General features: G+C 41.9%; 1 protein-coding gene across 3 annotated transcripts in view; it reads left to right on the top strand.

The window, feature by feature from the left end:
- The window catches only part of LOC124009822 (dipeptidyl aminopeptidase-like protein 6), a 175,603-nt gene that overhangs the window by 120,422 nt on the left and 33,690 nt on the right, over window positions 1-21,491 (top strand). For all 3 annotated transcript variants that reach the window (XM_046322013.1, XM_046322012.1, XM_046322014.1), the window contains exons 2-6: window positions 10,512-10,626; window positions 12,503-12,601; window positions 19,736-19,830; window positions 19,947-20,021; window positions 20,132-20,184. In XM_046322013.1, coding sequence (XP_046177969.1) covers window positions 10,512-10,626; window positions 12,503-12,601; window positions 19,736-19,830; window positions 19,947-20,021; window positions 20,132-20,184 — 437 coding nt within the window. The remainder of the gene's footprint in view (window positions 1-10,511; window positions 10,627-12,502; window positions 12,602-19,735; window positions 19,831-19,946; window positions 20,022-20,131; window positions 20,185-21,491) is intronic.

The raw sequence follows: 21,491 nt of genomic DNA, 5'->3' as shown, positions 1-21,491 counted from the left end.
GTGCCATTAAACCCCTTCAACTCATCCAGAACGCCGCAGCCCGTCTGGTGTTCAACCTTCCCAAGTTCTCTCACGTCACCCCGCTCCTCCGTTCTCTCCACTGGCTTCCAGTTGAAGCTCGCATCCGCTACAAGACCATGGTGCTTGCCTACGGAGCTGTGAGGGGAACGGCACCTCAGTACCTCCAGGCTCTGATCAGGCCCTACACCCAAACAAGGGCACTGCGTTCATCCACCTCTGGCCTGCTCGCCTCCCTACCACTGAGGAAGTACAGCTCCCGCTCAGCCCAGTCAAAACTGTTCGCTGCCCTGGCCCCCAATGGTGGAACAAACTCCCTCACGACGCCAGGACAGCGGAGTCAATCACCACCTTCCGGAGACACCTGAAACCCCACCTCTTTAAGGAATACCTAGGATAGGATAAGTAATCCTCTCACCCCCCTAAGTTTTAGATGCACTATTGTTAAGTGACTGTCCCACTGGATGTCATAAGGTGAATGCACCAATTTGTAAGTCGCTCTGGATAAGAGCGTCTGCTAAATGACTTAAATGTAATGTAAATGTAACAAGGATTTTGTCAAAGCTACTTATGAGAACCTTGACGACTTCTCAGGGAGGGGGAAAATTATTGTGGCCCTGGTGTCACATAATAATCAAATCAAATCTAATTTTATAGGTCACATAGACGTGATTAGCAGATGTTATAGCGGGTGTAGCGAAATGCTTGTGCTTCTAGCTCCAACAGTGCACTAATATCTAACAAGTAATATCTAACAAATTACACAGCAAGGTAGCCTAGTGGTTAGAGTGTTGGACTAGTAACCGAAAGGTTGCAAGTTTAAATCGCCGAGCTGACAAGGTACAAATCTGTCGTTCTGCCCCTGAACAGGCAGTTAACCCACAGTTCCTAGGCCGTCATTGAAAATAAGAATTGGTTCTTAACTGACGTGCCTAGTTAAATAAAGGTAAAATAAAAATATACCAAATACACACATCTAAGTAGGAATGAATTAAGACTATATAAACGCAGCAAAAAAAAGAAACGTCTCTTTTTCAGGACCCTGTGTTTCAAAGATAATTGGTAAAAATCTAAATAACTTCACAGATCTTCATTGTAAAAAGGGTTTAAACATTGTAAAGGGCTTAAACAATTAAGGTCTCAGTTATGAAAACTTAGGACACTAAAGAGGCCTTTCTACTGACTCTGAAAAACACCAAAAGAAAGATGCCCAGGGTCCCTGCTCATCTGCAGGAACGTGCCTTAGACATGCTGCAAGGAGGCATGAGGACTGCAGATGTGGCCAGGGCAATAAATTGCAATGTACGTACTGTGAGACGCCGAAGACAGTGCTACAGGGAGACAGGATGGACAGCTGATCGTCCTTGCAGTGGCGGGACAGGTACAGGATGGCAACAACAACTGCCCGAGTTACACCAGGAATGTACAATAATTCCATCAGTGCTCGGACTCTCCATAAGAGGCTGAGAGCAGCTGGACTGAGGGCTTGTAGGCCTGTTGTAAGGCAGGTCCTCACCAGACATCACCGGCAACAACGTCGCCTATGGGCACAAACCCACCATCGCTGGACCAGACAGGACTGCCAAAAAGTGCTCTTCACTGACAAGTCACGGTTTTGTCTCACCGAGGGTGGTACTCTGGAGCGGGATTGATTTGGAGGTGGAGGGTTCACCATGGTCTGGGGCGGTGTGTCAAAGCATCATTGGACTGAGCCTGTTGTCATTGCAGGCAATCTCAACGCTGTGCGTTACAGGGAAGATATCTTCCTCCCTCATGTGGTACCCTTCCTGCAGGCTCATCCTGACATGACCCTCCAGCATGACAAAGCCACTAGCCATACTGCTCGTTCTGTGCATGATTTCCTGCAAGACAGGAATGTCAGTGTTCTGCCAGCGAAGAGCCCGGATCTCAATCCCATTGAGCACATCTGGGACCTGTTGGATCGGAGGGTGAGGGCTAGGGCCATTCCCCCCCAGAAATGTCCGGGAACTTGCAGGTGCCTTGGTGGAAGTTTGGGGTAACATCTCACAGCAAGAACTGGCAAATCTGGTGCAGTCCATGAGGAGGCGATACACTGTCTTACTTAATGCAGCTGGTAGTCACACCAGATACTGACTGTTACTTTTGATTTTGACCCCTCGCTTTGTTCAGGGACACATTATTCCATTTCTGTTAGTCACATGTCTGTGGATCTTGTTCAGTTTGTCTCCGTTGTTGAGTCTTGTTATGTTCATACACATATTTACACGTTAAGTTTGCTGAAAGTAAACACAGTTGACAGTGAGAGGACGTTTAGATATGGACAAGTGTTGTCAGAGCGTAACTGAATAAGATACATTAGAATAGTATAGAAAACAGTAATGCCAGATATGTAAAAAAAATTAACTGACAAGTGTTCCATTCCTTAAAGTGGCCAGGGATTCCTAGTCTATGCCTATAGGCAGCAGCCTCTAATGTGCTAGTGATGGCTGTTTAACAGTCTGATGGCCTTGAGATAGAAGCTGTAGTTTGGCCCCGGTAATGCGTTGGGCAGACTGCACCATCCTCTGGAGAGCCTTGCTGTTGCAGGCAGTGCAGTTGCCATACCAGGTGGTGATACAACCCGACAGGATGCTTTCAATAGTGCATCAGTAAAAATTTGTGACAGTTTTAAGTGACAAGTCAAATCTGACTGCACAGAGGTACCTGGGAAGAAGGGTCAATGGGGGACCTGTGTGTGTGTGTGTGTGTGTGTGTGTGTGTGAGAGGGGTAGAGGTGTTTGTGGGAGTAGGGTGTGTGCATGTATGCATCCCACATCCGTTGCTCCGGGGTACTGATGTTGGTGATAGTATACAGTGGTTTCTCAATTTAAAGTTTTGAGCTCATGCTGCAGCAGTTTGTTGTAGATGGTGGTAAATTATGCCATTCTTTCGTTGTGCAACACTGTCACAAGTGGGAGTTAGAACGCTGATCTACCAGTAGTCTAAACTGTGGTACAAATTGGGGGATTTTTCACACCTATTAGACTATCCTTTTGTAAATAAATTAAGATGTGAATGTTTCAGTCCGAGAGTCTCTCTCCTCTGGCACGAGAGTCCTGCATCAGGCAACAACAAAAAAATAGCTGGCGGGTGGTCCTGTAGTTGAGAAGGCTTGGGTAAATAGAATGTGCAATTACACTTGACATGTGGAATGACAATTTTCGAAAAATTGGATAATTGTGCCTTGAAGCCCATTACATAAACGAAGAGTGGGTGTTATCCACCATGGAGTGGGACAGTGCAGCTCAAAACTGCAGATAACATACAGTAAGACTAGTTATTGTGAAAGAATACTTGTGGATCTTGTTGCTTTCCTCTATCGCTTCAAGAGGCCTACTATCCACCTGGTAATTGTGTGGCGTCACCTACAGATGGCTTTGTGGTTTCAGAGAGAAGCCAGCTGCAACCCTGTTACCAGACACGGTGGGCTTTTGGTTTCTCTCCCTCTAAAAACAGAAAGAAATTATTCTAAATAGCAAACTGGCTTGATAGCCCCTCTATATAAAGTGAATTTCTGAAACACAGAGTCCTTCTTTGCTGATGTGAAGAAGAAACTGAATGAAAGAGTCCAGTGAGGATAGGAAGCGGAAAAAGGTTGACCATGTTTTCACGACCTGAGCTACTTGAAATGTATTAGTTTATTTAGGCACTTTAATATATTAGTTAGCCTACTAAATAGGCTAAGCCTATCATATAGCATAAAACTATATTTGTCAGCATAAAGCTGAGTGATTCACTCATTCATGGCTTTGGATCAAAATAAATAAGTACCAACATTCTTTCTGATTGTCTTCAACAGGTTGAAAATGTCTTTAATAATCTGCTCGTGTGTGTGTGTGTGTTCAATTATTTGTGACATTGTGGTTACAATGAACAATGGAAACAAAATAAATAAAATAAACCCTACTCGTAATGAATAATCACATGGTTGTTGCAAGATTTCATTTTTCCTTCTTTTTTTTTTTTTGTAAGAATATTTTGTATTGTTTCGACAATACGAAACATACACATACAAACGGCAACTACATCACACCTGCCCAGACCCACATCTCACTCTCCACCACATTACCTTTACATTTGAGTAATTTAGCAGACTCTCTTATCCACAGCGACTTACAGTAGTGACTGCATATATTATCATACTGATACCCTGTGGGAATCAAACCTATAACCCTGCCGACCCAAGCGCCATGCTCGACCAACTGAGTTACGCGGGGCACAAGGCCTCAAACTGCACCATTTTGTTTCTCTCCATACAGCCTTATTCTAAAATAGACTGAATCGTCCCCCCCCCCCCATCTACACACAATACCCAATAATGACAAAGAAAAAACATTTCTGCAAATGTATAAAACATTTCAAACTGAAATATCACTTTTACATAAGTATTCAGACCCTTTACTCAGTACTTTATTGAAGCTTGGCACACCTACAGTGTATTTGGTGAGTTTCTCCCATTCTTCTCTGCAGATCCTCTCAAGCTCTGTCAGATTGGATGGGGAGCATCGCTGCATAGCTATTTCCAGGTCTCTCCAGGACTTTTCCCAAAGTCACTCCTGCGCTGTCTTGGCTGTGTGCTTAGGGTTGTTGTCCTGTTTGAAGGTGAACCTTCGCCCTGAGGTCCTGAGCACTCAGGAGCTGGTTTTCATCAAGGATGTCTCTGTACTTTGCTCTGTTCACATTTCCCTCGATCTAGTTTCCCAGTCCTTGCTGCTGAAAAACATCCCCACAGCACGATGCTGTCACCACCATGCTTCACTGTAGGGATGGTATTGGCCAGGTGATGAGCGGTGCCTGGTTTCCTCCAGACGTAACACTTGGCATTCAGGCCAAAGAGTTCAATCTTGGTTTCATCAGACCAGATCATCTTGTTTCTCATGGTCTGAGTGTCCTTTAGGTGCCTTTTGGCAAACTCCAAGCGGGCAGCTATGTGCCTTTTACTGAAGAGTAGCTTCTGTCACTCTACCATAATGCCCTGATTGGTGGAGAGCTGCAGAGATGGTTATCCTTCTGGAAGGTTCTCCCATCTACACAGAGGAACTTGGGAGCTCTGTCAGAATGACCATCGTGTTCTTAGTCATATCCCTGACCAAGGCCCTTCTCCCCCGATTGCTCAGTTTGGCCGGGTGGCCAGCTCTAGGAAGAGTCTTGGTGGTTCCAAACTTCTTCCATTTAAGAATGATGGAGGCCACTGTGTTCTTGGGGACCTTCAATGCTGCAGACATTCTTTGGTACCCTTCTCCAGATCTGTGCCTCGACACAATCCTGTCTCAGAGCTCTACGGACAATTCCTTCGACATCATGGCTTGGTTTTTGATCTGACATGCACTGTCAGCTGTGGGACCTTACATGTGACTGACCGGCTCGATTCAGTCATATGTAGCAACATTTGAAATTGTGTTCTTTGGATTAAAGTAGAGGCTCAAAACTATAAAATGGTATATCATACACTACAGTTGAGGCACAATGGGAAAGTAATTCTGCTTTGAAAGTTGACAAACTTGTAACCTCACTTTTGAGAAAATGGCCTTTGAATGTTTTGGTACACCTATTGGAGGGTTCTTCTTAAAAAGCCTATCCCTCTTAAAACCTCTTCGGGATAGGGGGCAGTATTTTCATGTCTGGATGAAATGTGTGCCCAAAGTAAACTCAGCCCAGTCAAAACTGTTCGCTGCTCTGGCCCCCCAATGGTGGAACAAACTCCCTCACGACGCCAGGACAGCGGAGTCAATCACCACCTTCCGGAGACACCTGAAACCCCACCTCTTTAAGGAATACCTAGGATAGGATAAAGTAATCCTTCTCACCCCCCCCTTAAAAGATTTAGATGCACTATTGTAAAGTGGCTGTTCCACTGGATGTCATAAGGTGAATGCACCAATTTGTAAGTCGCTCTGGATAAGAGCGTCTGCTAAATGACTTAAATGTAAATGTAAATGTAAACTAGGATAGAAGCTAGGATATGAAGCTAGGAAGCTAGGATATGCATATAATTGGTCGATTTGTATAGAAAACACTCAAGTTTCTAAAACTGTTAAAATTATGTCTGTGAGTATAACAGAACTTATTTGGCAAGCGAAACCCAGAGGACAAACCATCCAGGATTTTTTGTTGTTGTTAAGGTGACAGTGTTTTCAATGGGTTTTCTATGTGGATCTAGATTTATAATGCACTTGCTTGCTGTTCCCATCGCTTCCACTGGATGGCAACACTCTTAACAAATTGGTTGAAGTTTTTCCGTTCAGAAATGAAGATGTAGCCATTTCCTATCTGGGTGGATAGCCAAGTGTACTGTTGTGGTTGGGGCGTGCGACCTGAAAGCTCGCTCCACTTTATTTTTATCTGCTATTGAACGCAGTTTATCCCGTCTTAAATTTTAGCGATGATTTACTTTAAAAAATACCTAAAGTTGTATTAGGAAAGTTGTTGAAATGTTTGGACCAAGATTACAGGTAATTTATTAGATATTTTGTAGTCATGTTGCGCGAGTTGGAACCAGTGTTTTTCTGAATCAAACGCGGCAAATAAATTGACATTTTGTAACGACAGAATATATCGAACAAAACGACCATTTATGATGTTTATGGGACATATTGGAGTGCCAACAGAAGAAGATCTTCAAAGGTAAGGCATGAATTATATTGTTATTTCTGAGTTTTGTGCCGCGCCTGGTGGGTTGAATGATTGTCATGTGTGTGTTTGATGGGGTGCTGTCCTCAGATAATACATGGTTTGCTGTCGCCGTAAAGCCTTTTTGAAATCTGACACGGTGGCTAGATTAACAAGAAGTTAAGCTGTATTTTGGTGTATTGTAATTGTATGAAAGTTAAATATTTCTAATAATTGTTTTTGAATTTCGCGCTCTGCAATTTCACCGGATGTTGTCGAAACGTTAATGATGAGACATTATTTGATTACAAAACTGAAGATGATGTTGGTGAAGAACCATTTTTAAGAGACTACAGGAGGGTGCACCAACTACACAATAAAAGTTGACAGGCAAGTAATTTTTGTTTTTACCGGAAGGCTAGCCAACTAATCAACTATCTAGTAAACACTTCGGATACGAGGTTGGTGTCTCTTTTTTAAACAAAATTAAACTGATATATCTTGTAATTGAACAAAATAGTAAGGTGGCCAATAACTGGGGAACGTATGCCGATAATACGGGATATATTGTTTTTGCTAAAACGCTTATCAAAAAGCTGATGGTAGTAGTATTTCCACTGAAATGTCAAACATGCTAATTGCTAACCCGTTAGCTAAAATATTTACGACACCAATAATCACAAAACATTGATGGCTTGATCACAAGAACACTGTTGAAGATAATATATTTTTTAAACACTATTGAATATACCGATAATATGCTAGCTATCTAGCTAAACAATGAACCATGATCCCAACTCATAACGTTACTACCCTGCATGAATCTGCAGGTAGCTAACCAACCAGCTTCAATGTTAGCTAGCTAACATTAGGCTATAACTAGCAAAGCAAATGGCTCTGAGATACAAATTACACAGATCACAAACGTAATGTTAGCTAGCTGACCTAACAGCAGTCAAGCACCCAAGCTAACTGGCTAATGATAGCTAGCTACTTCCAGCTACTTCCAGACACAAATGAGAAAACAGCTCACTCTGACCATTTTACTCGCCCTAGCAGAGCTGGTTAGGCTGTTTATGTTATACAGAGGGTTGGTGACTGCAACTGTGCTGCTTCTTAACACCCGCCCGCTTAACCCGGAAGCCAGCTGCTCCAATGTGTCGGAGGAAACACTGCTCAACTGACGACCGAAGTCAGTCTGGAGGCACCCAGCCTTCCACAAGGAGTCGCTAGAGTGCCCCCCCCCCGGCCAAACCCTCCCCTAACCCGGACGACACTCTGACAATTTTTTTATGATATCATAAAAAGGAGTGGTGGAGTTATGTCACACATGCAGCTAACAAAAATGTATGGAAATATGTTTGCTCTAGCCAAAATTACAACAATACAGAGATCTTTGCATTAATCAGTTTAGCCTACTTCCAGACCTCTAAGTGCTTTAGCCAACTCGGTTGTCATGCCTCTGGAAGTAGTCTAGACTGGAACCAGGCTAGAATCAGCCTGGGATACCAACAGATAGAGCAAAGTCTTAACCCTGATTCACCTATAGGACACTCATCCCTCTACACTCTGAACTGAGATGGTGTGCAGTGAATTATCAGCCTCAGTTTACATTCGATTGTCAGTCTTATCGGGTAATCAAGACAGCCACTGCACCTCCATAGGGATATAGTTAGGTTTTGTATGTCATGTGCAATGGATTGTATGTGTGTATAGTATTAGGGTTGATAGACCGTCTACCATTTGTTTGTCTCTAAGGAAAGGACAGGAGAGGCTCATCATTTCTCTCTCTCGTTCTGTATGGAGCAAGAGCACATAGTACATACGCCACTCAACCCAGGCAAATAGGCTGCAAAGAGACTCATCCTGAGCACTATGACCACGGGGTACTGTAATAGAATACTAGAGGAGGTAGAATGACTGTAGAAGTTGCAGGATGGTGATCTGTCCTACAGAAAGAGTGGGAAGAGAAGGGAACGGTGTAAAGGTGTGAAAGACTCTGGGGATATGCTCAGGTGTTCTGGATCTCCCAACGCAGCACATTTTAACATAAGGAACTGTCTTCAGCGTATTTGGTTTTTCCTGTCAATTCCCCCATCAGAGCTTATTCTGTCACTTAGGTTCTTTCAAAAGCTGTGTGGCTGGGAGCCTATCACAGGAGTGTTGCAGTAGTAGCACAAACGCAGTCAGTGAGTACATTTTACACGCACAGTAATAATATGGCAGTAGGCAGGTTATGCAATAGTCATGTAATAGTCACCTTACTCTGCTTACCTTCATCGGTGTAAGGTGAACATCGAAGTAAACATACGCAGATTAAAACGACTTGTTTTCTGAGCAATCTTTAGAATGATTAGGACATGTAAACACCTCAATCGTATATGATCTGCGCATGTGCAAGCACCAGCCGAGCGAGCCTCCCTCTTTACCGTGAGTGAAGTGAGTTTGGAACGACTGAATGGATGCGTCTTAGAAGTAGTTTTCACATTCAAACTTTATACAAATTAAAAATCAAATATGCTTCCCAAAAATAATGTGTTCGCTGTGGTAGAACATTTATTTTGATTGGCAATGTTCTGTATTTAGTGCCATCAGGTAGCCTGATTTCAGATGTGTGTCCATGTAAACGGGTCTGTATTTAGTGCCATCAGGTAGCCTGATTTCAGATGTGTGTCCATGTAAACGGGTCTGTATTTAGTGCCATCAGGTAGCCTGATTTCAGATGTGTGTCCATGTAAACGGGTCTGTATTTAGTGCCATCAGGTAGCCTGATTTCAGATGTGTGTCCATGTAAACGGGTCTGTATTTAGTGCCATCAGGTAGCCTGATTTCAGATGTGTGTCCATGTAAACGGGTCTGTATTTAGTGCCATCAGGTAGCCTGATTTCAGATGTGTGTCCATGTAAACGGGTCTGTATTTAGTGCCATCAGGTAGCCTGATTTCAGATGTGTGTCCATGTAAACGGGTCTGTATTTAGTGCCATCAGGTAGCCTGATTTCAGATGTGTGTCCATGTAAACGGGTCTGTATTTAGTGCCATCAGGTAGCCTGATTTCAGATGTGTGTCCATGTAAACGGGTCTGTATTTAGTGCCATCAGGTAGCCTGATTTCAGATGTGTGTCCATGTAAACGGGTCTGTATTTAGTGCCATCAGGTAGCCTGATTTCAGATGTGTGTCCATGTAAACGGGTCTGTATTTAGTGCCATCAGGTAGCCTGATTTCAGATGTGTGTCCATGTAAACGGGTCTGTATTTAGTGCCATCAGGTAGCCTGATTTCAGATGTGTGTCCATGTAAACGGGTCTGTATTTAGTGCCATCAGGTAGCCTGATTTCAGATGTGTGTCCATGTAAACGGGTCTGTATTTAGTGCCATCAGGTAGCCTGATTTCAGATGTGTGTCCATGTAAACGGGTCTGTATTTAGTGCCATCAGGTAGCCTGATTTCAGATGTGTGTCCATGTAAACGGGTCTGTATTTAGTGCCATCAGGTAGCCTGATTTCAGATGTGTGTCCATGTAAACGGGTCTGTATTTAGTGCCATCAGGTAGCCTGATTTCAGATGTGTGTCCATGTAAACGGGTCTGTATTTAGTGCCATCAGGTCGCCTGATTTCAGATGTGTGTCCATGTAAACGGGTCTGTATTTAGTGCCATCAGGTAGCCTGATTTCAGATGTGTGTCCATGTAAATGGGATTATTAGGGAAATCGTTCTTCTTGCAAAGCATGTCAACGTTTTAATAGAACTATATTAATCTGATTATCCACAATAATCACATTATTGTGTGTATGTAACCGTGCTCATCGCCTCCCCTTCATTATCCCCCATTGACCTCTAACTTTTGTGTGTGTTTGTGTTGCAGGACCTGGTGGGCAGTGCCCCTCCACAGAGGAACTGGAAGGGGATAGTCATCGCCCTGCTGGTCATCTGCATCATCTTGTCTCTGATCGTCACCTCTGTCATCCTGCTCACCCCAAGTATGTAACACACAATGCTGCATTACACTACATTACACTTATTACATTACACTTATTAACACCTATTAAACTGCATAGCAGAAAATACTCATTTGTGGTGTAGACAAGGTTAAAAAAAGGCTTCTAAAGTTTGTAATTTCCACTTTAAAATGTCTGACTTGATTTGCCCTATCTAAAGATGTATCAATCCCTACAAATATTTCCATTCATTATAATCCACATAATAATTCACATTTCCTATTGCTGCTGGATTATTGTCCTGATGTGAGAAACTGGTCAAATTAAGATCCTACAGTACATAAGTACCTGAGTCAGGCCACCAAAAGAAGACTTCTAGTTAGAGATTGCAATTGGCCTTGCTAGCAGACAGCCCAGTAGGTAATTTAATTTCCTAAACCCATTCATTCAAAGACAGACAGGAGTAGAGATGTTGAGATGTGTCAGCTTGGAGATTGCATATTGGTTTTTCAGAAGGACGAAGTGAGGTCATCCTCTCACTAGGTAATGGGGCTTTAATGTAAAATGTCATTCAGTCTTGTTTAATGAAGATTATTATGCAGTAATAGCTCTAGTCATTTTTACAATTGCCAGTGCATCAGAGGTGCTGTTTGCCTCATGTTGGGAATCCCTCTCAATGGTCTTTTACCAACAGATGAAGATAATTTGCAAATTCAGAGACTTGCAAAGGTACAAAGGTGCCTGTTCAGGGGCAGAACGACAGATTTGTACCTTGTCAGCTCAGGGGTTTGAACTTGCAACCTTCCAGTTACTAGTCCAATGCTCTAACCACTACGCTACCCTGCCACCCCATACATACATACATACATACATACATACATACATACATACATACATACATACATACATACATACATACATACATACATACATACATACATACATACATACATACATACATACATACATACATACATACATACATACATACATCCATACATACATACATACATACATACATACATACATACATACATACATACATACATACATACATACATACATACATACATACATACATACATACATACATACATACATACATACATACATACATACATACATACATACATACATACATACATACATACATACATACATACATACATACATACATACATACATACATACATACATACATCACATACATCCCTTGTAGAATCTCTTACTGATGGTACTCTAATGTCTTTTCCTGAATAAACTGACAGGTGAATGTAGAAGATAAATATGTAAAGCTCCCATATGGGGTTGAAGGGGCACACACACACACACACACACACACACACACACACACACACACACACACACACACACACACACACACACACACACACACACACACACACACACACACACACACACACACACACACACACACACACACACACACACACACACACACACACACACACACACAGTCTCTATGAAACTCAACCCTCTAGAGCTGCTGTCTACCTTGACCGGTCTCAGCTGTTTACCCTGTGCAGCTAGAGGGAGTTACGGCTGCCTGGAAAAACTGGCCATGCCGTTGTGAGTTGATGCTGGCGGATCAATGGAGTGTCTCTTTCTTCTTTGTAACATTTCCTTAATCGCTGTGCCTGTGATATGGGAATTACAGTCCTACTATATCCAGACAGAAACAGCGCATAATAGTCCGACTCTGACAGATGTCTCCTACCCTATTTTTATGACCCCCTGCAACTTTTTGCAGGAAAAGTGACAGTCACCAGGTAACAAAGGTGGCCAGGTCCCTTTTTTTATGTGAAAGAGAATTGAAACATAACAGTATCATATTATTGTACCTGATTAATTCTATGACTTCTTCCACTTTTGTTTTGTTGATCTATTCCACTGGCAGTTGCAGATGATAGCCTTGCCCTCAAGAAGAAAGTCACCATCGAGGACGTCTTCGGAGGAGATCTTCACGTGCACGACCCCGCCGCTACATGGCTCAGTGGTGAGTTGTTATAGTTACGCCCTGCCCTTTCATCTGCCAATAGAAACTGAAGCTAACACAGCACCCACCAACCAGGAACTGTTACGTGTCAGTTGACATTATTAGAGCACCACATTTACATATTGTAGACGGCGGTCGCTAAGGCAATGACTCTATCTCCATAAGCCGTATCACTTTTCCCATTAGACAGCCATTACTATCAAACAAGAGGACCACACATAAAACATATTGAAACCTAACTAGCACTTCAATTGCCTATTGAATTTAAACATAATCATAGAAACCCAAATCCTGATTTAAAGGCATAATGGATCACTCAGCCAATGTGTTTACTGTGAATGCTTATTGTCAAGCCCTCAAGGATTACATGGTTATAGTCTCATGGTTATTCCCTTACAACAGAGACGGACAGCCCACAGAACTAAGTAAGTGTTATACAGAGAGACAGAGCCATGTAATCCAGTGAAACCTTGAAATGTGCCCGTTTATGCCGTTATGCACCATACAGTATTGTAGCTATAATGTATGCAGAGCATGTACAGGACAGGCCCAAATTAAACAGATTTAAGGCTGGTCTGATATGACCTTTCTTAACCTTGACAACGTCATGTGGAAAGCAAGCTGCAGAACACATGAATGTTGGATCAAGCTACTGCTCGCCCTCTAGTGTTAGAGACTCAAACTACTTTGTTTTTTCATTGACTATCCATTAAGCACAAAAGTAGTGCCAGAATTTATTTTATTTCCACATACTTTTACATACTGATTTATATACAACGTTATCCACTGTATGCAGCAGTAATATAGCTTATCTTCTTCTCCAGAAAGTAACCTTTTCACAATATAATATAATTACTCACTCCGTCTGGATATCTCGGAAGAGAATTTAAACTGAATTGAAAATTCAAATCTTGGCAGAATATTTTGGCCCAGTCGGCCCTGCCATGACTTTGGCAACATGCTGATGTCCAGTGTTTTGTGTAAAAGACAGTCAAAGGACAATGCAGGGAAATGGTGTCTGCAGAGAAGTTCAACAGCAGGCTAAAGGGCTTTTCCCTCATCAAATGGACCATGATAATTAACCTCACCAGTAGAAATTCACACACACAAACTTCAAAGTATTTTTCTAACGACACATTGGAATGTTCTCTATCATTCTTCTCCGATAAAATCTTAGTGATTCATTGTCTGACATTCCTCCGTGTCAAAGTTAAGTTAATGCAATCAGCTCAACATTTGGTTCTGATGAGCAGTGATAATGCGTAGGGTCGTGCAACCTTGTACTTCAGTAGTCCTCATCAATATGTGGTGCGTTGGTTTCATTTAGAGTGATGCATAATTGATTCAGCGTTGCTCTCTGACCACCGCTTGTCACCGGTCTCTTTGAACCTCTCCTTTGAGCAGGGCTCAACTTTTTTAATCGCCGTCCCAGAATTGTCCCGAAGTGCAATTTCAACCGTTCCAAACTGAAGATGAACCATCCTAAATGCTAAAATACTTTGTTTATTTTTGATATGCCAACATAGGTTTACTGTAGGACCTACAGTTGAAGTCGGAAGTTTACATACACTTAGGTTGGAGTCATTAAAACTTGTTTTTCTACCGCTACACACATTTCTTATTAACAAACTATAGTTTTGGGAAGTCGGTTAGGACATCTACTTTGTGCATGACACAATACATTTTTCCAACAATTGTTTACAGACAGATTATTTCACTTATAATTCACTGTATCACAATTCCAGTGAGTCAGAAGTTTAAATACACTAAGTTGACTGTGCCTTTAAACAGCTTGGAAAATTCCAGAAAATTATGTCATGGCTTTGTAAGTTTCTGATAGGCTAATTGACATAATTTGAGACAATTGGAGGTGTACCTGTGGATGTATTTTAAGGCCTACTTTCAAACTCAGTGCCTCTTTGCTTGACATCATGGGAAAATCAAAGGAAATCAGCCAAGACCTCAGAAAAACAATTGTAGACCTCCACAAGACTGGTTCATCCTTGGGAACAATTTCCAAACTCCTGAAGGTACCACGTTCATCTGTACAAACAATAGTATGCATGTATAAATACCATGGGACCACGTAGCCGTCATTCTGCTCAGGAGACGCGTTCTTTGGTGTGAGAAGTGCAAATCAATCTCAGAACAGCTGGAGGAAGTATCTATATCCACAGTAAAACGAGTCCTATATCGACATAACCTGATATGCCGCTCAGCAAGGAAGAAGCCACTGCTCCATAAAAAAGCCAGACTACGGTTTGCTACTGCACATGGGGACAAAGACCGTACTTTTTGGAGAAATGTCCTCTGGTCTGATGAAACAAAAATAGAATGTTTGGAGGAAAAAGGGGGAGGCTTGCAAGCCAAAGAACACCATCCCAGACGTGAAGCACAGGGGTGGCAGCATCATGTTGTGGGCGTGCTTTGCTTCAGGAGAGACTGGTGCACTTCACAAAATAGATGGCATCATGAGGACGTAAAATTACGTGGATATATTGAAGCAGCATCTCAAGACATCAGTCAGGAGGTTGAAGCTTGGTCGCAAATGGGTCTTCCAAATGGACAATGACCCCAAGCACACTTAAGGACAACAAAGTCCAGGTATTGGAGTGGCCATCACAACCCCCTGACCTTAATCCTATGGAAAATGTGTGGGTAGAACTGAAAAAGCCTGTGCGAGCAAGGAGACGTACAAACCTGACTCAGTTACACCAGCTCTGTCAGGAGCAATGGGCCATTCACCCAACTTATTGTGGGAAGCTTGTGGAAGGCTACCTGAAAATTTGACCCAATTTAAACAATTTTAGGCAATGCTACCAAATACTAATTGAGTTAATGTAAACTACTGGGAAAGTGATGAAAGAAATAAAAGCTGAAATCAATCACCCTCAACTATTATTCTGACATTTCACATTCTTAAAATAAAGTGGTGATCCTAATTGACCTAAAACAGATAATTTTACTCGGATTAAATGTCAGGAATTGTGAAAAACTTAGTTTAAATGTATTTGGCGAAGGTGTATATAAACTTCTGACTTCAACTGACTTCACAGTGATTTAAAATGCTAATAAAAGTAGGTCCACTACTGAAATGGATAAATGGGTCTGTCAACTGAGCCAGAAATTCACATAAAATAATTTGCTTCTAAAATGGCCAACGTTGGAATAATATTCACATGTATTTTACATGAATGTACAGGTAACTGACAAAATAATAGAAACACTTGAGGTATACAAAGTATATTGAAAGCAGGTTTCCTGAGTTAATTAAGCAATTTAACATCCCATCATGCTTAAAGTCATGTATAAAAATCCCCAGTTGCCCATTATTTTCGCTACCATGGCTAGAAGAAGAGATCTCAAAAAAGGGGTTTCAAAGGAGCATAGGGAGTTTAAAGTGTGTGGTTGTCTCTCAGTCACCAGATTTCAACCCAATTTAACAGTTATGGGAGATTCTGGAGCGGTGCCAGAGTCTGCGTTTTCCATCACAATCAACAAAAAAACAATTATGGAATTTCTCTTGGAAGAATGGTGTTGTGTCCAGTAGAATGGAGTTCCAGACACTTGTAGAATCTATGCCAAGTTCTGTTCTGGCATCTCTTGGTGGCCCAATGCCCTATTTGTCACGCCCTGATCTGATCAACCTGTCCTTGTGATTGTCTCCATCGCTGATTTTCCCAAGTGTATTTATCCCTGTGTTTCCTGTCTCTCTGTGCCAGTTCGTCTTGTATTAATTCCAAGTCGACCAGCGGTTTCCCCGTTCTCCTGCTTTTTGCATTTCTCCTTTTTCTAGTCCTCCCAGTTTTGATTCTCGCCTGTTTCTGGACTTTGTACCCGCCCTGCCTGACCATTCTGCCTGCCTTGACCACAAGCCTGTCTGCCACTCTGTACTTCCTGGACTCTGATCTGGTCTTGACCTTTTGGCCTGTCCACGACCTTACTCTTGCCTACCCCTTTGGATGAATAAACATAATGACTGCGACCATCTGCCTCCTGTGTCTGCATCTGGGTCTCGCCTTGTGCCTTGATACTATTAAGATCCTCTATGTTGAATGGTCCATTATTTTTTGCAGTTACCTGTACATATAAAATTAGCATACATCTCAGTGTAGCTTGGGTGATGTGTCCACATCAATTTTGACACGAGGGAGGCGCCAGAAAGTGTAGTCAAACTTTAATGAGACGTTGTATTTACATGAATGTAGAACAATCTCCAGTCATGTTTGACAAATATAATGTAGGATAATTAACATTAACGTCTAAAGGCTTGATTCTGTCGGAGTAGGCCTACTTGAGGGATGTTTCATTCATCAGTTACAAGAGCGGAGAGAAAGACCCGTATCTGTTTTGCACCAAGTATCACCCAGCTTGCAATCTTAGGTGAGGCAGTCAGCATTTAAAACCTGTAGGTTTTATGCCATGTCATGGGGCATGTCTTTCCTTGATTCAAGTAGCCTAACCATTATCAGACCATCAACTTTTTTAGGGAATTATTTGATAAACACTTCCTTATGCCATTGAAACCAGCTTTCTTTTATTGTCCAGCAGCCATAAACAAGCTTAGACATATTAGCAACCCATGCTAGTTGTTGCATCTTTACATCTCCCCTCTTTCAACATTTCGCATGGATATTTTCATCTGTCACGTGAAACCGCTCGCATGTGTGATGCACTTTTTAGAACATTGTGTTCCTGCTACATTTAAAAAAAATATTTGCGCATAGCTTACTGCTGTGTGCACATTGCTGCGCTTACAATGTGAAGAAATAGTTTATCATTTTAAGCTAAACATTCTGATCTGTTGCATCAGCCTCATTGCTTTTTAAATGTTTTTGATGTACAGTGGTTGTATGAACTTTGGATCTATTGTCCCAGAGTCTGATTTGAAGACTCTCCAGGAATATTTTGTCATCAGGACAACGGGACATTGTTAATTTCGAGCCCTGCCTTTAAGACACAGAAACAGGAAGGAGACTGAGTCACTTTGCCTTCGCTCTGTCTGTGGTCTTATAGGGACACTGTGTACTGTACTCTGCTCTCATTCGTTTTCATTGATTAAAGCAATTCAATGAATGGCTTTTGTTAAAGATGTCAGGCCTTCGGCAGTTTGGACTCACATTCTTTTTTTAAAAACTAGGCAAGTCTGCTAAGAACACATTTTTATTTACAATGACGGACTACCGGGGAACAGTGGGTTAACTGCCTTGTTCAGGGGCAGAACGACAGATTTTTTTACCTTGTCAGCTCAGGGATTTGATCTAGCAACCTTTCAGTTACTGTCCCAATGCTCTAATCACTAGCCTACCTGCCACCAAGGATACTCATACACTTTCCATTATTCCTAATTTATCCATTTTGATAGTTGTGAGCGGAACTGTCATGACTGAGCAAATATTTGGACTAGAGCAGGAAAAGGTTTTCAAAACAGAGTACAAAAGCAATCAAACTTGAAGTTAATTACGTAGAAAAACACACTACCACAAAATCCAAATAAATCTTCATTATGTCTAGCAATATGAAGTCCTTCCAGTATCAGTAGCATCAGCACTTTACTGCTATTGCTGTGGCAAATAGTAAGTAAGGGAGATCAGATGGCTATTCAATCAACCTTAATTTGAATGGTTGAAACATTGGAGAGAGCAGCAAGGACCTTTTCTCTACACTTCTCTTGGTAGAGAGGTTTATCCGAACAGGACACAGTGAGACTGAGGAATCGGCTCTGGTCTAGAGGACAACACTACCAGTATCACACTACTGAGCAGAGCTGAGTGGAGCAGAGCTGAGTAGAACCAAGCCAAGCTGTACTGTCCTTGCCTTTTTATGCATCCACCATAGGAACCAAATACCTGAGCCAGCTTAATATGTTTTGGGTCGGCACAATAATGTGAAAATGGTCTACCACTTGGACCATCCCACTCGGCAGACACTGGTTGAATCAACATTGTTTCCACGTCATATTAATGAAAATACGTTAAACCAACCTGGACGAGACGTTAAATTGACGTCTGTGCCCAGTGGGATCACACCGTATGTATCCATACCTTACAGCTCCTGTATATGCTGCAGAGGTAACAGGATACCAGCAAGGCCTGCTCCAGTTGTACCTTGGTGCCCCCCTAAAAGATATCTGCTCTCAGTCCGGTGTGGAAGGCTGGCCCCTCATGGCCCCATTATAAGTACTGTTTGAAACAGCTGGATGCATATTCCACAATGTAATGCTCTCTCTTCTATGCTGTTTATTGTTTCCAGACAATGTAATGCTCTCTCTTCTATGCTGTTTATTGTTTCCAGACAATGTAATGCTCTCTCTTCTATGCTGTTTATTGTTTCCAGACAATGTAATGCTCTCTCTCCTATGCTGTTTATTGTTTCCAGACAATGTAATGCTCTCTCTTCTATGCTGTTTATTGTTTCCAGACAATGTAATGCTCTCTCTTCTATGCTGTTTATTGTTTCCAGACAATGTAATGCTCTCTCTTCTATGCTGTTTATTGTTTCCAGACAATGTAATGCTCTCTCTCCTATGCTGTTTATTGTTTCCAGACAATGTAATGCTCTCTCTTCTATGCTGTTTATTGTTTCCAGACAATGTAATGCTCTCTCTTCTATGCTGTTTATTGTTTCCAGACAATGTAATGCTCTCTCTTCTATGCTGTTTATTGTTTCCAGACAATGTAATGCTCTCTCTCCTATGCTGTTTATTGTTTCCAGACAATGTAATGCTCTCTCTTCTATGCTGTTTATTGTTTCCAGACAATGTAATGCTCTCTCTTCTATGCTGTTTATTGTTTCCAGACAATGTAATGCTCTCTCTTCTATGCTGTTTATTGTTTCCAGACAATGTAATGCTCTCTCTCCTATGCTGTTTATTGTTTCCAGACAATGTAATGCTCTCTCTTCTATGCTGTTTATTGTTTCCAGACAATGTAATGCTCTCTCTTCTATGCTGTTTATTGTTTCCAGACAATGTAATGCTCTCTCTTCTATGCTGTTTATTGTTTCCAGACAATGTAATGATCTCTCTTCTATGCTGTTTATTGTTTCCAGACAATGTAATGCTCTCTCTCCTATGCTGTTTATTGTTTCCAGACAATGTAATGCTCTCTCTCCTATGCTGTTTATTGTTTCCAGACAATGTACTGCTGTATCGAACACGAGAAGGGGACGTGGTCAAACTCAACATCGAAACACAGGAGAGGGTCATTTTGGTGGAGAACAGGAAGTTTGTGAGTATTAACTCATTTTATTCCCGACCATGTATAAGTAGGTGATAAAGGTATTGAAAAATGTATGATGACCTTTTGTAATAAATATGACTCAAACATGCTTCTTTGTTATCCAGGAAATGTTCAAAGCCACCAAGTACCACATATCTCCAGACCTGGAACATGTGTTGTTGGCCTACAACGTGGCTCCAGTAAGTAGAAAGGACCACACTTCTTATTTTGTCTCAGATGCAGAGTTCATGGGTTGTTTCTGCCATGCGAGGTTGAATGCTTGATGCTGAAGTTGTGTTTGTCTCTGCAGGTCTACCAGCACTCCTACACGGCCTTCTACATCATCTGTAGTCTCACCACCCCGTAAGTCAGTCTGTCTCTGTTTCTTTTCTTTCTTTCTTTCTTTCTTTCTTCACTCTCTTAGACTCTCTCATCTTATTTTTGTCTAAGTATTAGATGAAACAGGAAACTGTTGAATGTTTTCGGGGACAGCTTGACCTAAAACATATTTAATCTGTTTCCCAAAACACAAAAAACTGTCCAGTTGTGCGGATGATTCAACCAATGTTTATTTTAGGGTGCAAAAAACACTCACCTGGGGCCTCATTTATAAATGTTGCCTACAGACAAAATATGCCCCAAAACGCTACTGGATTTTTCTTGCTCAACAGTTTCCAGTGTGTATCAATGTTATGCAGGTGAATGAGGACCCAAAAGCGACTTGGCGAAAACAGAGTCTTTAATCCAGTAAAGTAAAAATACAATCAAATAAAACAATTTCCACTCGTAATGACGAGAACCGACTGGAGACTTGATCTTGAACTGCAGGTTGCCTCGGGAAGGCACTTGAACTTAGCAGACTCAGACACCTGCTCACCACGCAGCATCTGAGGGAAACACGACACGACAGGGCGATACACAAACACAGCACGGTGAACAATAGACAAGGATCCGACAAGGACAGAAGTGGAAAACAAGGGGAGAAATAGGGACTCTAATCAGAAGACAAAATAGGGAACAGGTGTAAAAAGACTAAATGAGTGAGTTAGGAGAATGAGGAACAGCTGGGAGCAGGAACGGAACGATAGAGAGAGGAGAGAGAGGGAGGGGGAGAGAGAGGGATAGAAAAAGGGAACGAACCTAATAAGACCAGCAGGGGGAAACGAACAGAAGGGAAAGCATAATGACAAGACAATATATGACAAAACATGACAATCAAGGATGGTTCACCACTGAAAGGACATCCAGCCAACATGGAACCTATCTCTTGTGATGTAACTGTTCACACCTAATGAAATGTTCTGGGAGCCTTTAAAGAACTCAAAGGCTGTTCTGTCAACATTCTTGCACTATCAAAGGATTGATTTGTGCACCCTGATACAGACGTTATCTGAATGTCAGCACAACTGGACAGTTTTAGTGTTATGGGAACCATCTCCTGTCATACCTCCACAAAGTTCCAACAACCGAAATAATTGTTTTAGGAACTTTTAAAGAACATTAGGCAAATGTTTTTTTGCAACCTAATAGAGACATTGTAATAATCAGCACATAATCAGTCCTGTGTGGCTCAGTTTGTAGCTCTCTCAACTCCAGGGTTGTGGGTTCGATTCCCACGGGGGACCAGTACGGAGGAGGAAAAGTATGAAATGTACAGTTCCAGTCAAAAC

The sequence above is a fragment of the Oncorhynchus gorbuscha genome, linkage group LG22, assembly GCF_021184085.1.
Source record: "Oncorhynchus gorbuscha isolate QuinsamMale2020 ecotype Even-year linkage group LG22, OgorEven_v1.0, whole genome shotgun sequence".
Taxonomy (NCBI): Eukaryota; Metazoa; Chordata; class Actinopteri; order Salmoniformes; family Salmonidae; genus Oncorhynchus; species Oncorhynchus gorbuscha.
The sequence above is the reverse complement of the archived record's forward strand: the minus strand, read 5'-3'. Positions and strand labels throughout refer to the sequence as shown.